At 37.2% G+C, this 14,927-nt stretch overlaps 1 protein-coding gene across 1 annotated transcript in view; it reads right to left on the bottom strand.

The window, feature by feature from the left end:
• Positions 1 to 435: 435 nt before the first annotated feature.
• The window catches only part of LOC121315799 (sodium/potassium-transporting ATPase subunit beta-1-interacting protein 2-like), a 205,137-nt gene continuing 190,645 nt past the window's right edge, over positions 436 to 14,927 (bottom strand). The window contains exons 5-7 of the mRNA XM_041250224.1: positions 14,802 to 14,862; positions 3,575 to 3,656; positions 436 to 1,556 (exon numbers count right to left, since the gene is read on the bottom strand). Of these exons, the coding sequence (XP_041106158.1) occupies positions 1,547 to 1,556; positions 3,575 to 3,656; positions 14,802 to 14,862 (153 nt within the window). The 3' untranslated portion in view covers positions 436 to 1,546. The remainder of the gene's footprint in view (positions 1,557 to 3,574; positions 3,657 to 14,801; positions 14,863 to 14,927) is intronic.

The raw sequence follows: 14,927 nt of genomic DNA, 5'->3' as shown, positions 1-14,927 counted from the left end.
GAGTGGTTTAAGGGGAAACATTTACATGTCTTGGAATGGCCTAGTCAAAGCCCAGACCTAAATCCAATTGAGAATCTGTGGTATGACTTAAAGATTGCTGTACACCAGCGGAACCCATCCAACTTGAAGGAGTTGGAGCAGTTTTGTCTTGAAGAATGGGCAAAAATCCCAGTGGCTAGATGTACCAAGCTTATAGATACATACTCCAAGATACTTGCAGCTGTAATTGCTGCAAAAGGTGGCTCTACAAAGTATTGACTTTGGGGGGGGGGGGGGGGGGGGGGGGGGGGGGGGGGAATACTTATGCACGCTCAAGTTTTCTGCTTTTTTGTCTTATTTCTTGTTTGTTTCACAATAAAAAATATTTTGCATCTTCAAAGTGGTAGGCATGTTGTGTAAATCAAATGATACAAACCCCCCAAAAATCCATTTTAATTCCAGGTTGTAAGGCAACAAAATAGGAAAAATGCCAAGGGGGGTCAATACTTTCGCAAGCCACTGTACATGGAAAGAGATCCCTGGAGGAGAAGACAAGTGCAAAGAGCTACTCTTCAGCTCTTCACGGTTTCGTGCCACCCACTACACAAAGCACAATTTTCAGCCACAGCACATGGAAGATAAAATACACACTCTATCACACACTACTCTGCCTCTTAACACCATATGAAATTACTAATACAAATACATTTTTTTTTTACAGCTGTAAGAAAAAAGGTTCACTTACACAGTATATTAATAAACTTATAACTATAAAAGACCACTATGTTGGCCTGTTAATATAAATTCATTTTTTCCCTTGGTTATTCCACCAGGCATGTCTGTGCACTCGTTTGCAACATCACACAATGATGTGTATTACCCAATGCAGAGAAACTGTGAATCACCCACGGTTTCACATCTAATTTATAGCAGGCTTGCTTCGGAAATTGTGTGCACTTTTAATGCTTTACATATTTTATGCAATCTTAGGCAAGATATTGTTTTGGCCACTGAAAATAGAGAAAATGTCTGAAAGGTGCACTTAACTAGTCAGTATGGACTTGTCTGTTGCTATTGGACTTCACCTTGAAAACCTTTTTTGGTTTAGTACAGTTTAAACCAAGACTATTTTTGCCTAAAAGACATTCATTAATCCTTTACCCTTTAATACACCTTGGCACTTATAGTATTACTCAAGCTACAACAACAACAACAAAAAAAAGGTTTGCTTCATAAAATCAATATAACTAATGACCTTAAATTTCGGTTATTTGATTGAAAGCAGCACAGACAGACTGGAGATATAGGTACAGCAAGGACCATGCATCAGGAGGGCACTCTTCTACTGGATCCTCTCAAGTCCACCTAGTTTAACTTGCTTGTTGTGTACAGACAAAGGAAAGTCCAGTGCATTCTTTTTTAGTCATTGAGGTTAAACCACAGGATCTTTTTTTTTTCTTTCTTAAATCAGTTAAGACACTGTAGCATTTTTTTAAGACATATAAGCGAAACACAGAAGGTCACTATTCTTTGTTTTTTTGTTTTTTTCTTAAGGCAGCCACCTGGCTTACTTTGACCTAAAACAAAAAGAAAGAAGAAAAGAGAAAGAAAACATTACTGCTGATACAATGCTCACACAATGTTCACTACAGGAAAGCACTTTATTTTTATTTTAGCTGTGTTCTTGGTTAATGGACCAGAAAGGCAATGGTATGATTCAAATTAGAAAAAAATCTATATACATCAAGATGTTGGTAAAACACTACTCAAAGCAACATTTCAAACTTGAATTTTTCCAAAACAGAATTAACAATAAGAATCAAAATGAAGTACCCTTTTGGCATTGAAATAAACATATACATTAATTTTATTATGTGCGTAACATCAGTGACATGCATGTGAACACAAGACCTATGGTAATCAAAATGTCCCTGGGCTTGGTCTCTGGAGATCATTTTTTCTTACAGTTTGAAAATGGTCCATATAAATTTCTCAGTATTAAGTGTGGGCTCCTCTGGTGTTGATGCAATCTCTACATCGATGGGGGTTTGCTTCTAATCAGGCAGCAGGTGACATTTTGGGGGATCCTGTCCCATTCTTCAGTCAATGCAACACCAAGCTCTCTGATGTCAGGTGGAAGGTTACAACGCTGACTAACATGATGTAAAAGAAGGTCCCAAAGGTGTTTCTATGGGATTAAGGTCTGGACTTCTTGCTGGCCAGTCCATAACCTCTATAATATCTTGCTCAAAGTATTCCATGACAATCCTCGCAACAAGTATGACAATAGGCATTATTTTGCATTAAAATAAACATCAAAATCAAAATCAAAATCTATGTAACGCAGAGCTGTAAATCAGCTCTTGGTAATACAATAAGTTCTGTGAGATCTCCAATGCAGAGGCCTCCCCCACACCGTGTGGAGCCCCCTCCAAAAATGGTCATAATTAACAATGATGATTCATCAGTAGACAAAATGTGTGCCCAGTGGACAACTATGGAGCTGTCATTTTTGATGATCAAGGGCATAATCAGCAGTCCCTTTGGTAGTTGGTCTTCTAGACCTCAGACCAGACTCATGCAATCTGTTTCTCAGTTTGGTTACTTATGGTGACTGTAGTTGCTGTCCTGAAGTGGATATGAGCCCATGTGCAATGGACTGGCAATTCCTTACTGCCATTTTGTGTAGACACCTGCCATTGCGTGGGAGTTTGACCTTGTTCAGGATGCATGGAGTACAAACATCTAGTCTAGTCTGGAAACAGAATTAGTCACACTATAAATTCGAACCTCTGAACAGCTCTGGTAGTCTGGACTTCAGTCTAAAATCATTGTATGCCACCACCTAACATCATTGAAAGTCTTGATTCCCAAAACAACATCAACAATTAATGTTATCATCTGAGCAGCCACTTGACCAAGTCTAAATGGGGGTATCTGCTTTTAAGAGGTCACAGTATTTAAATTTTGCTTCTTTTAAACAAATCATTGTATATAAATATAGTTTAGCTGGACTCATTGATTGGTTGTTGTTTATTAAGAAACTATACATTTACAGTCACACACCAGGCTCTGCTAATCCAAGAAAAAAGAACCTTTGTCTAACACCCATAACCATTGCTTGACTCATACTGTATATCTCATAGTATTACACGTATGCAATATGTGTTGCATGAATAAGTATGTTGTAACGTGTGTTTTAAATAAATGATGATGATGAAAGGGGGCACTTTCTTTTGAGCTTGTGTAAGGCAAGATAAGTCATACTGCACATACATTTTATATACTGTAGTCAATTATATACCACCTCTCTTTCTGATCAAGACCTTTGTCCTCTATGCTGTCAGATCCAGACTAGCATTGCCCTTGAAGATGTTGACTAAGGCACTGGCAGTACTATTCTCTTGTGTTTTTTTTTTAATGAATTGCTGCTGTTAACATTCTTTATTTACTACTGTAGTTTGGATTGGCAGACAAAAATCGCCATGCACGAGGAACTCAAAATGTCCAGAGTAAGGCATCATAGGTCATTGCAATGGAAATACAAAAGGCTCAGAATGAAAGAATAGATAGAAGATTATAAAGTAATACTTACATATACATAGGCTGTAGTTGCAAATGTGAGGTCTTCTGAGGGCCCTGATAACCATAAGAATCAAATCCTCCTATGAAATCAACTGAGACGAAAAAAGAAAAAAAAAAACACTTTATTACTGCCATTAAAACTAGTCTCATCCACAATAATTCAGTGTGGCAAATATCAACTGAATCGTTATTGGAGGGCAGTATAAGGGGGTTATATTTCTAGACCACTAACATATGAAAAAATGCTTCTTGGATAAGTTTCTAACAAGATTGTATAAACTTGAACAGGATTATCACAGTGCAGTCTGTCTGTTTTATGCATGCACTTTAATGGTTGTACAATGAGTCCTAGCTGGCTTTCAGAAACCAAAAGGCTGTGAGGCTTTTAATAAAAGATCAAATGTAGCCTAGCATGTAGCCTTGCATAAAGAGATTTGTTTTTCTTCAAACGAATACTGTAGCTGGATAAAAATAATATAGGGATGATTTCTACTCAGCAAATGAAGGGCAGGATTTTAATAAATATGACTCTACTAAATACTAATTTCCTTTCTCTAGCACACTGTGACTGACAAAAAAGTACAATTTCTCCAATTCCACTGAAGTGTGATTATCCCCATCACCTTTCAGATGGATCATATTTAACTGTGAAAGAGTCCTACTTGAAAATGTGACCCTCACAATACCACCGCTAGCAGTGTATTAATTTGAATTCACCGGCTACAGCATTACTAGCACTGATAACAATGGATTTTGAATAAATAAGCCACAGTGATCCTATGACAGTGCAATTAATTACAATGGTGTATCGGGTTGTGCTATTATGATACCACTGTCAGAATATGAAAAGTCTAGCTTTATTACATGCTGAAAACATGTCATGACAAAATACATCCACAGTGCAGGCCCTCTTTAAGGATTGTATAGAAAGAATGGGAATAAGTATTTGTCACATCCTACTGAATCATTTTGAAAGCACAGTGCGACTGTCTGGCTTTGTCCTATCCTGGTTCAAATATTATCTTCCTGATAGGTTTCGGTTCATCTCTATTGGATAGGTATATGCTACATTTAGGTGACATTATCCGCAGATACTGAGTGAACTTCCATTGCTATGCTGATGATACAAAGCTATATTTGTCCCTAGAGCCAGGAATTTATTCTGCCTGGGTGTTATTAGCTATGTGCCTTACAGACACCAAGTATTGGATGTCAAGGAATGTTCCGATATTGAATTCAGATAAAACCTAGGTTATGCTAGTGGGCTCACAGAACCAACTAAAAGGAAATGTGGGATTACATGAGCTCGACCCTTGCAGCCTCTCATCAAAACTAGAAATTAAGAGTTTGGGGGTCATCTTTGATCCTGATCTCTCATTTGAGACTCATATTAAGGGAGTTACTGAAGTATCTTTTTAGAAATATAGGCAAACTTAGACCAATTATATTGTACATATTATAAATGCAATAAATAAATACATAAATACATAAATGCATGTACATTCTTACATGGATAAAATGAAATTGACCATAATTAGGCAGTTAGGCATTTACACAAATTAAAAAAACACTAAAAATACATGTTCAGTGATAACAATAAATGGAATATAATACCTACTGTGAATGCATAAACGAATGTGTGATGATATCATATTAAGCAAAAATGTGTACTATATTTAAAATGTATTAAAAAATACAAATGCGTGCTTTAACAAAAAAACTCAAATATGACTTTCTTAATTTTATTTGATTGCTTCAGAGCTCAAGCATAACAAATCCTGTAGGAGATGTAGGACAAAATATTAGCATTCATGAACTTGGTGAAACACCTTTTTTTTCTTACAATGCTTTTGTCTAAAACTCTACCCAAGACTCCAGGGATTTCCTTTCGCATCAATGTAATTTATTTACAAATACAGCAATCCGTAACCAGTTTTCTTTTCTTGTCAGGCTTTTTCGTGTATAAACGTAGCCCTATTGTGCAAAACATTCACACAATTAATTCAGCAAACAAGAAGAATGCAAATCCTACACTGATGAGTGCCTTAGCTAACCATTTTGGTCTCTCATCTGCCATCTATTATACTAAACTTGATGATTGCAATTCCCACTCTGGGCCTAAACCTAATTTTCCAGCTATAAAAGCAAAAAGTCTCTAATGCATCTTGTGAATTCTGATAGTAACATCCTAATTTCCTTCTGTGGAGAAAATGTTTTAAATAAGGGCTCTTATGGACCCCAGGAAGCTGACCTTTAAATTAATTGTAATTATAAACGTCACAGTTGATTAGGTAGCACTCCAATGTACATTACTTAAACATGCACAGAAATGCTTTATCTGTTATATTAATGAATTAGGACGACAAGGAGAGAGTCTTTACAGTGGCTTGCGAAAGTATTGACCCCCCTTGGCATTTTTCCTATTTTGTTGCCTTACAACCTGGATTTAAAATGGATTTTTATTTGGATTTCATGTAATGGACATACACAAAATAGTCCAAATTGGTGAAGTGAAATGAAAAAAAATAACTTGTTTAAAAAAATTCTAAAAAATAAATAACGGAAAAGTGGTGCATGCATATGTATTCACCCCCTTTGCTATATAAGCCTCTAAATAAGATCTGGTGCAACCAATTACCTTCAGAAGTCACATAATTAGTTAAATAAAGTCCACCTGTGTGCAATCTAAGTGTCACATGATCTGTCACATAATCTCAGTATATATACACCTGTTCGGAAAGGCCCCAGACTCTCCAACACCACTAAGCAAGGGGCACCACCAAGCATGCGGCACCATGAAGACCAAGGAGCTCTCCAAACAGGTCAGGGACAAAGTTGTGGAGAAGTACAGATCAGGGTTGGGTTATAAAAAAATATCAGAAACTTTGAACATCCCACGAAGCACCATTAAAGCCATTATTAAAAAATGGAAAGAATATGGCACCACAACAAACCTGGCAAGAGAGGGCCGCCCACCAAAACTCACGGACCAGGCAAGGAGGGCATTAATCAGAGAGACAACAAAGAGAGACCAAAGATAACCCTGAAGGAGCTGCAAAGCTCCACAGTGGAGATTGGAGTATCTGTCCATAGGACCACTTTAAGCCGTACACGCCACAGAGCTGGGCTTTACGGAAGAGGGGCCAGAAAAAAGCCATTGCTTAAAGAAAAAAATAAGCAAACACGTTTGGTGTTCGCCAAAAGGCATGTGGGAGACTCCCCAAACATATGGAAGAAGGTACTCTGGTCAGATAAGACTAAAATTGAGCTTTTTGGCCATCAAGGAAAACGCTACGTCTGGTGCAAACCCAACACCTCTCATCACCCCGAGAACACCATCCCCACAGTGAAGCATGGTGGTGGCAGCATCATGCTGTGGGGATGTTTTTCATCGGCAGGGACTGGGAAACTGGTCAGAATTGAAGGAATGATGGATGGCGCTAAATACAGGGAAATTCTTGAGGGAAACCTGTTTCAGTCTTCCAGAGATTTAAGACTGGGACGGAGGTTCACCTTCCAGCAGGACAATGACCCTAAGCATACTGCTAAAGCAACACTCGAGTGGTTTAAGGGGAAACATTTACATGTCTTGGAATGGCCTAGTCAAAGCCCAGACCTAAATCCAATTGAGAATCTGTGGTATGACTTAAAGATTGCTGTACACCAGCGGAACCCATCCAACTTGAAGGAGCTGGAGCAGTTTTGCCTTGAAGAATGGGCAAAAATCCCAGTGGCTAGATGTGCCAAGCTTATAGATACATACCCCAAGAGACTTGCAGCTGTAATTGCTGCAAAAGGTGGCTCTACAAAGTATTGACTTTGGGGGGGGGTGAATACTTATGCACGCTCAAGTTTTCTGCTTTTTTGTCTTATTTCTTGTTTGTTTCACAATAAAAAATATTTTGCATCTTCAAAGTGGTAGGCATGTTGTGTAAATCAAATGATACAAACCCCCAAAAAATCCATTTTAATTCCAGGTTGTAAGGTAACAAAATAGGAAAAATGCCAAGGGGGGTCAATACTTTCGCAAGCCACTGCATATGGCTATTAGCTTACAGGGCTCAAGCATCACTCTTTCTCCATCTTGTCAGTATTCTGATTTGCTTTAAAAATTAACAGTATTTACAATTGGCAAATACATTATACAAGAGGCACTCTGTAGATTCCAGAAAGGTGTTTTTTTTCCCCACACAATTTGAGGTTTGTTTAAAATAAATGTAGCTTTGTTGGAGAACCTAACTAAACATATATCTTCAAAAGCCCTTTGCACAAAGAATACAATGTAAAGGCAATTTGTGGTAATTTAACAAGGGCACTGGGTAAAAGTACAGTACCAGCCAAAGGCAGGCTAGAACTAACACACAAAAAAAAGGTTGCCATGACCTAGATCAGGGATTGGCAACACTCGCCCTTCCTAACCTGGTTTTTGTTCCAACTATTTTCTTAATTGTGTAATAGAACCAATTAAACACACATTCAGGTCCAAAAACAGTTAACTACATCTTTATACCTGTCAAATCTGGTGTAGAATTGCCTTCCAGCGCCAGAGTTGCTCATGTCTGACCTAGATTCTGAAACCCTACAGAATTAGTGCTCAGGAATGTTCCTGTTAAGACTAGATAACTGATTTAAAACATAGATGTACATAGATGTGTAAGTGTGATATATTTCTGAATAAAATGGGTGACACCCATTTTCAGCATCTGGTGTTAACAGCATATCAAATGAAGACTCCAGGGATGTTTTTGGAAAGTCACACTTGGACAGCATGCTTGCAATGAGGTCCTGGATCTGACATTGTGGAAGCAGATCCATTAGTGCAGCTTCTAAGCTCGTCTCATATGTGTTGGATGAATGGAAAATGATAGGTGTATGTTTGGCTGTGTGAGGCAGAGAATTGTCTTCCTGGAACTAAAAGCATTGATCTTGTTGCAGGAACGATACAACTACCAACTGAAGCACTTAATCATGGTATGGTTTATCCACAGAAAATTAACAACTTAGTGTAATAAAGCACATTGATGACTGCAGTTTTATAAACCATGGTAAAGCTTAGGTAAGCACTGTAAACCCCATATATTGTAGGTATGGTAAAACATAATAAAAAACAATGCAGTGCAGGTCCTCATAATCCTGCAATAGGCTCACAATAAGTGAAAGGTTATAGTCAAATGCAATCAGATACTTCTATGGTAGGCTAGGAGTGCATAATAAAAATTTATAACTGAATTTGTTTATTAAACATATTATAAGCAAATTAGTAATTCCATATATTAACAAAATGTACTATAAAAATACAGTATCTAACGACTAACATTTTGAACAATCAAGACTAAACAACCATGTTTGTAAGAACTGCATTTACTTTTCATGTCAATTCAACTTAGCATCTGAACCGGTCAGCATCAACAAAAAGTGAACAAAGCTTGAAGAGAATCCTCCCGGCTTAACTGATGTTTCTTTTTTTTTTGTGAGCGTCTCTTTTAAAAAAACTTTGCATTGGAAACCAGCATAATTAACCTTACATCATTAAATAATGTAGACATTGGAATCGTTCTGGACATTCTGAAGAATGTTGACAACAGTTATATGATATGTATGCATGGTTTTACATGTTGGAAACAACAATCAAATAGCACTTAACTAGCTTCCCCATGTCTTTACTTTAGGAAGTAGTCTGTTATGTGTATTGACCATTAACAAACAATAGGGTTTACTACAGACCCCTGTGTAACTTAAATAACTTCTGACCGCTCTCTACAGTACTGTTGTGCACACGGATCAGGCACATACAGAGTAAAGTGATGATGTAATGCTTTTGGACTGCTTCAGGTGAGAAAGTACATGTACTGGTTTCCAATATTAATATAACATCAAAAGTGTATCGGATTATTGCCAAATGCAACCCAAAACTTCCATAGGAGGCTAGCCGTGTGTGACACACGTTTGATGAAAAATTAAGGCAGTTATTGTATTCACCTGGTATAGGTGTGACAAATGGACAGGAAACAAGCAGTGTATAAGGGTCTCCATTTTTTTATAAGAAAATATGGCAAACTTTGGTAAATGCATTGTATAAGCATGGGAAAAGCATGGAAAAACTGCAGAATTACTTTGAAAATTTATTGTGGGAAACTTCTATAAGGGATAACATCACTCCCTCTCTGTCATGCTTGACTGATAGTTTGCTCACTCAGTACTTCTACCTATGTTTACCAACTACAATTGTATATCAAATCAAAACGTGTTTGATTCAGTGTTTATATACATAAGCAGGTAACAACACACTCTATTAAAGGTATATCTGGATCCAGTATGATACTTAGATAGGTAGAACAGGGTCAAGTGAAATAACAAACGTGTCAAACTGTTCCAGTGCCAAATGCTGCAGTCCTTAGGGAGATGTTGTCTTCCTGGTTAAATCTGTCAGGAGACAGTGCTCTAAACCAGGGGTGTCTAATCACTCTCCTGGAAGGCCATTCCACTCCAGGTTAACAAGGGAAATGTGATAATTAACTACTGCATGGTCTGGCTGGAGGTTTAATTGGTTCAATAAAACAATTCAGAAGAGGGCTGGAAAAAAGACAATTTCTGGAAGACCTTAATAATGCTGTGTGGAAGGGTGGTGGGTAATTCATTGTGACAGGCGACAGACAGGTGGACTTGACAACACCACACAGGTGCCCGGTTTTATTGTTAGGAGTGTTTTTGTTTCTTTAGCCCACAGAGGTTGCTGCTGGTCTGTGGTCTGCTTACCAACTATGGTAAACAGAACCACGGGAATACCAAGAGATGGTAAACAGTTCAGGGTGCAGGCACACTCGCAGGTGCTTCAAACAATAATTCAAAAATAGAAGGCAAAAAGAAAAAGGGAAAATAAAACAGTAATAAAACTACAAAGAAAAGGTGCTGCTACCCGTACGACCCGGATCACCAACCTATGCTACCGGCTCACTAGCCTGCTCTATACAATATCCCGGGGTCTGCCCAAGGGTTCCCCGCTGTCACTGTCTCACTGTTTAATCTTTCTCCAGTTTTCTTTCTCCTGGCTGGTTCTCGGTCCTGGACCAGCACTTCCGCACACTTGGCGCGTCTAAAATGGCAGACCTGAGGAAACAGTAGAGCATTATCTTATAGGGCTAACAATCTCCCCAAGACCCGCCTCCCAGCCATTCAGGTTGTTGGACGACTGCTGCCCTCTTCCTGCAGCACTGTGAACACGCCAGCAGAGTCAGCACAGATCTCCCCCTGCTACATGCTGCTTTTCAGGATTGATATGACTTATCTACAGAAAGTGCAGGGCTTTTCACAAGATACCGCTTTCCAAAGGCAGTCCTAATGGAAATGTACGAGATGTTGGGGCCTAGGTTCAGAGTTGCTACAGCTTCAGTTGAAGAAATACTTTTTCACTCTTTTTCACTCCTATACAGGGAAGAACAGTAGATTGGAGTAAAAATGTATTTTCATTATAGACTACTGCTATAGACTACTCATATAGCAATTAAAGCATCACGAGAGAAAGAGTGTAATTTCATGAGCATAAAACAATCCCATTCATCTCAAGTACAGGTTATATCCGATGCACGTCTCCCTCTACTAAATGTTGTGGCTAAATGGCCAGACGAAACCCACTATTAATGTATTCTTCAAATGAGCAGTGTAGGCACTTGCCTAGAAAACTGAGCAGTGACAGATGGCTATTACCATATATGGCTATAGAGGAGCATTTTAAATGCAAATGTCCATGTGTGAACAACTTTAGTGCCATTTAGGGTTAGTAACACCTATTACACAGAAACGTGCACATGAGTACCTTATGCAAGATTGATAAATCAGGATTTAATACTGTGTGCAACAATTCTAATTTTATGTGTACAAACATATTAAGTCATTTATTCATGCAGGAATGGTAAATATAGGCCCAGGAGTGGAAAGGCCACCACTCTAGGTGTCTTTTGGGTATCCAAAATTAGCTCTTCCATACCTGGTCTTTATCCTAAAGTGTTTAATTTAACCAATTAAATCTCCATCCAGACCCGAAGTAGTTAATTTTGTAATTTTACCTGGAGTCAGAAAAGCCACCAGGACCATTACCCCTGATCTAGATGTTCTCTGGATACCTTTTCATCCTGATATTATTTCGTCAATCAGCTCAACTGACCTAGGTGTTGGTTTAATTCTTCCTGATAAGAACATGGTTCACATTAGTCTCCACTGAGACTAATCAACAAAATTGTACTTGTTATAACTGAATTCAGATTCAAAGTGCAACCGTAGGCATTCAGACCACAGGGCCTCCCAGTCCCCATGATCCTAATTTAAAAATAAAGTTAGCAAGCAGCTTTGAATCAGTTCCTTTTTTAAACTAAAAAAAATAAAAATAACAACAATAATCAAAAACAATTTTTAGTAGGAATGGTTGACTCAGTACAGAACAAAGGAAGTTTCCCTAAGTTAATTTAATCAAAATACTCTAACCACTAGAGTACCATCACTAATTCAGGGCTAATCCTAATTGCACTGAATATTAAATGCAAATGTTCTTTTTAGTTTCTGTGACATTTTAGAACAAACAGAATAATTTAAATGAATTCAAACTTGTAAACAAATTTTAAAAATGAGTGGGCCAGACGTATGAAGGTCTACTCTTTAGAATTAGTGAAAGTTAAATACAATCTATTAGTTATCAAACAAGTGGGTCATAACTGTGCCAAATATATTTGCTACTGGTTATGTATAATTAACAGTATGCCTTATACATGTTCGATTTTAAAAAGAAAATACATTACTTTGACGTCTCACATAGTTTTCAAGGGTGTTACTGTATGCAAGAACAGAAATCTTATGGGGCATTGGTAATTTTCACCTCTGCCTGCTCTTTTCCTGTATTTTTTGTAATTATGTATTATCAACTAATATGGACAGTAAGAACAATGACCAGAATAAATGGTTTATTTGGCTTTGCAGGAGGAGGGAGGATACATAGCCAATGCATACTACTTTCACACCTGGAGAAGCATTTGTGGTCAGTGTATGAGGCACAGCTTTAGCATAAGCTTTAAATAGATATTCTTGGCTTTTAAATTAAGGAAGTCAAATTAATAAAACCATAACACTTCAAAATAAGCATCTGTAATTAAAAATCTAATTTTGTATAAACTAACACAGTGTATGTCTTACTGTTTTCATATTAAGTAAGCATCATCTCAGCATACATTGAATACTGGTGGTGTTTTTCATTATTCACAATTAATGTTAGTGTTGGGATAAAGTATGAATTATTGTTTACTTCATTTAAATGTATTAGTAAACCATATGCTTGCTCATTTGAATTAGACAGACACTTATTAAATCAACAAACCATGGTGATACCCTCAATCAATTTCAGCGTTAATGTCCAACATTTCTTGTAAATGACTGACACATTGGCACTAGGCTAACCTATGCCAAAGACAGTCATAATTCACAGGTAATCACTACTGGAAAACATACAAATTTGTTTGTGTAATGAAGACATTGCAGTTGAAAGTGCGTCTCAAGATTCTTGTTATTGTACCTTTAAGACCTGGTCTCACAAGCAACTTTTGTTGAAGGCACCAAAAAGGAGACATCTGTTGCCAATGGTTTGTCTTTTGTGAGCATGGTGGTCAACATGGTGTCAACAAGTCAGAGAGGTTTTGCCCCTTTTAGGACAATGTTCTATTTTGCTGACAACACAACAATAACATGCCCAATACTAGCCAATCACGTTGGATAGTAGTGTCACATGGTAATACAATAACGAAGTGGATGATTTGGAATTAAGAATAATTATGAATTCAAAATGTAAAAAAGATAAATAAAATAAGCTATTAATTTAATTAAGGCTTTGTAAATATTGTAGTGCTGTTATATACTTGTATTGCTTATTGTACTGAATATGAATGCATTATTTGACGTAATGGCTAGGTGGGAGTCCATTAAAGTTTTTTAGTAACTTAACTCTTCATCTCTTATTATCCAGAGAGCTAACTGATTGAGTATTATATATTAGAATTATGTTTACAGAAAACATATACAATATGGCATACGATATGTTTAAACACATACAATATGTTGAAATGTCTTCCATTTGGTAAACCATTTAAAGATTTGACCAATCTTGTAGTGATGATATTTGTTTTAAAGTGTGTGATATACATAGTCTCTGCTTGTAGGAACACCTCCTAAGAGAACACTTCGCCTAAGGGAACACCCTTGCGGTATAATGGATTTTCCCATTATAAAGGCTCCGGCTAAAGGAACAGAAACTTTGCTTAAAAGAACATCTTTCTGGCATTCCAGATAACGATTCCAGAACTGCATTCATTGAATTGTTTTGTATTCTGATTTCCAAGAATGCACCTTATCACCACAAAATGGCATGTAAACAAATGGCAAAATGTGCCACTGTTACTCTTGCTACACCAAGGTGGAAATTGTTCGAGTTCTTGAAAAAAACCTGAATCAGACACAAGTTGCCGAGCAATTTGGTGTCTCCCGTTCCGGTGAGTTGATTCAGCGTTCTGTTAAATAACGTGCATGTCTTGCACATAGCTGCTGCGCTTTCTAATGTGTGTAGGGGTGCTGTGTTAATTTAGTTTGACAGTTTATTAACATTAAGATAACCCTAAGTAACGCCCATTATTTTTGCCTCTGCCACTGTGATAGACCAAAACACACCCACCAGCTAATTTCATAGTACATATAGATTGAAGCTTTTGACTGTGTTGTTTTGCTTTAGTTTTATTAAAGTTAGTTTGTCTGTTGCTTTTATTATTATAGTTTATTAACATACACTTGCCTATTGTTTTGCTTTTACTTATTCAGTTCATTTCATATATTGATGCACGTGCGTCATGACAAGTAATGCATATGTATTTATTTATTTATTGATTCATATTGTGTCTGGTGGCTAACTCTGTCTTAGAACACTTTGTCTATAAGAATACTTTGCTTGCTTCCTGAGGAGTGTTCTCTTAGCCGGAGACTACTGTACTTTTAAAATTACTGAATGCGGTCATAAAGTCACATTAGTAATTGTATCTGCTGGTATCCTCTTGGTATTAAGGATTTTATGAGGTACTTTCAAACCAAACCTTTAAAACAAACCAACAAGATAAAAAAAATAAATAAAAAAAACTGAAAGATAACATAACCCATTATACTGTACTTGAGGTGGAATTTTATATTAAGAAGATGCAGCAGGAGATACTTACAGCTATCTTCTTCTTCAGTAATTAATTTCACAACGTAACAGGCATAGATAAATCCAGCAAGCTGAAAAAAAGAAAAGAAAATGTTCAGCATCTAAGTCATGTACTGTATGAAACTGGGTAATAGAG

Source organism: Polyodon spathula, chromosome 5 (assembly GCF_017654505.1).
Source record: "Polyodon spathula isolate WHYD16114869_AA chromosome 5, ASM1765450v1, whole genome shotgun sequence".
NCBI classification, from domain to species: domain Eukaryota; kingdom Metazoa; phylum Chordata; class Actinopteri; order Acipenseriformes; family Polyodontidae; genus Polyodon; species Polyodon spathula.
Note: the sequence above shows the minus strand (reverse complement) of the source record. Positions and strands in the feature narration are given on the sequence as shown.